At 62.4% G+C, this 1217-nt stretch overlaps 1 protein-coding gene across 1 annotated transcript in view; it reads right to left on the bottom strand.

Annotated features, from left to right (window-relative positions):
- Positions 1–26: 26 nt before the first annotated feature.
- The window catches only part of LOC104836599 (host cell factor 1-like), a gene marked incomplete at both ends in the record, with an annotated part of 17913 nt that continues 16722 nt past the window's right edge, over positions 27–1217 (bottom strand). The window contains one exon of the mRNA XM_010575268.1: positions 27–212. Within this exon, the coding sequence (XP_010573570.1) occupies positions 27–212 (186 nt within the window). The remainder of the gene's footprint in view (positions 213–1217) is intronic.

Here is a 1217-nt window from a genome sequence, read left to right as displayed (position 1 = left end):
GGGTCGCGCCGTGGGTCGCGCCGTACCTTGCTGATCTTGATGGCGCAGGGGGCTCCGGGGAAGCCGGGCAGGCAGGTCTTGAAGGCGGAGAGGTCGGAGAAGGGCCCGCGGCCGCAGGCGTTCAGCCCCGCCACGCGGAACTTGTACGCCGTCCCCGGCTGCAGCTCCTGCCGCCGCAGCTGGGAATGGTCCGGGATCGCCGTCCCGTCCTCCTGCGGGGGGGACACGCCGGGAAAGCCGTGAGGGACAGCGGAGGGACGTGGGACATCCGTGGGGACATCGGGAAACCCACAGGGAGATCAAGATGCACGTGAGGGGCACCAAAGGGACACCAAAGGGATGTGGGACATCCATGGGGACATCGGGAAGCCCACGGGGATGTATGATGTCCGTGGGGACATCAAGACGCCCGTAAGGGACACCGGAGGGATGTGGGACATCCGTGGGGACATCAGGAAGCTCGTAAGGGACAGCAGAGGGACGTGGGACATCGGGAAACCCACAGGGAGATCAAGATGCCCATGAGGGACACCGGAGGGATGTGGGACATCCGTGGGGACATCAGGAAGCTCGTAAGGGACGTAGGACATCTATGGGGACATCAGGAGACCAACAGGGACACCAAGACATCTGTAAGGGACACCAGAGGGATGTGGGACATCCGTGGGGACATCGGGAAGCCCATAAGGGACAGCGGAGGGACGTGGGACATCTACAGGGACACTGGGAAGCCCACAGGGACATCAAGATACCCATGAGGGACACCAAAGGGATGTGGGACAACTATAGGGACATCAAGACGCCCGTAAGGGACATTGGAAGGACGTGGGACACCCACAGGGACATCAGGAAACCCACAGGGAGATCAAGATGCCCATGAGGGACGCCAAAGGGACACCAGAGGGACGTGGGACATCCATGGGGACATCGGGAAGCCCATAAGGGACACCAAAGGGACGTGGGACATCTACAGGGACACTGGGAAGCCCACAGGGACGTACGATGTCCGTGGGGACATCAAGACGCCCTTAAGGGACAGTGGAGGGATGTGGGACACCTGTGGGGACACGGGAAGGACACGGGACACCCATGGGGACACCAGGACACTCATAAGGGACATGGGAGACCCGTGGGGACACGGGACACCCGTGGGGACACCAGGACACTCGGGAGGGACACGGGAAGGACATGGGACACCTGTGGGGACACCAGGACAG

This window comes from Haliaeetus leucocephalus, unplaced genomic scaffold, assembly GCF_000737465.1.
Source record: "Haliaeetus leucocephalus isolate CR32 unplaced genomic scaffold, Haliaeetus_leucocephalus-4.0 Scaffold469, whole genome shotgun sequence".
Lineage (NCBI taxonomy): Eukaryota > Metazoa > Chordata > Aves > Accipitriformes > Accipitridae > Haliaeetus > Haliaeetus leucocephalus.
The sequence above is the reverse complement of the archived record's forward strand: the minus strand, read 5'-3'. Positions and strand labels throughout refer to the sequence as shown.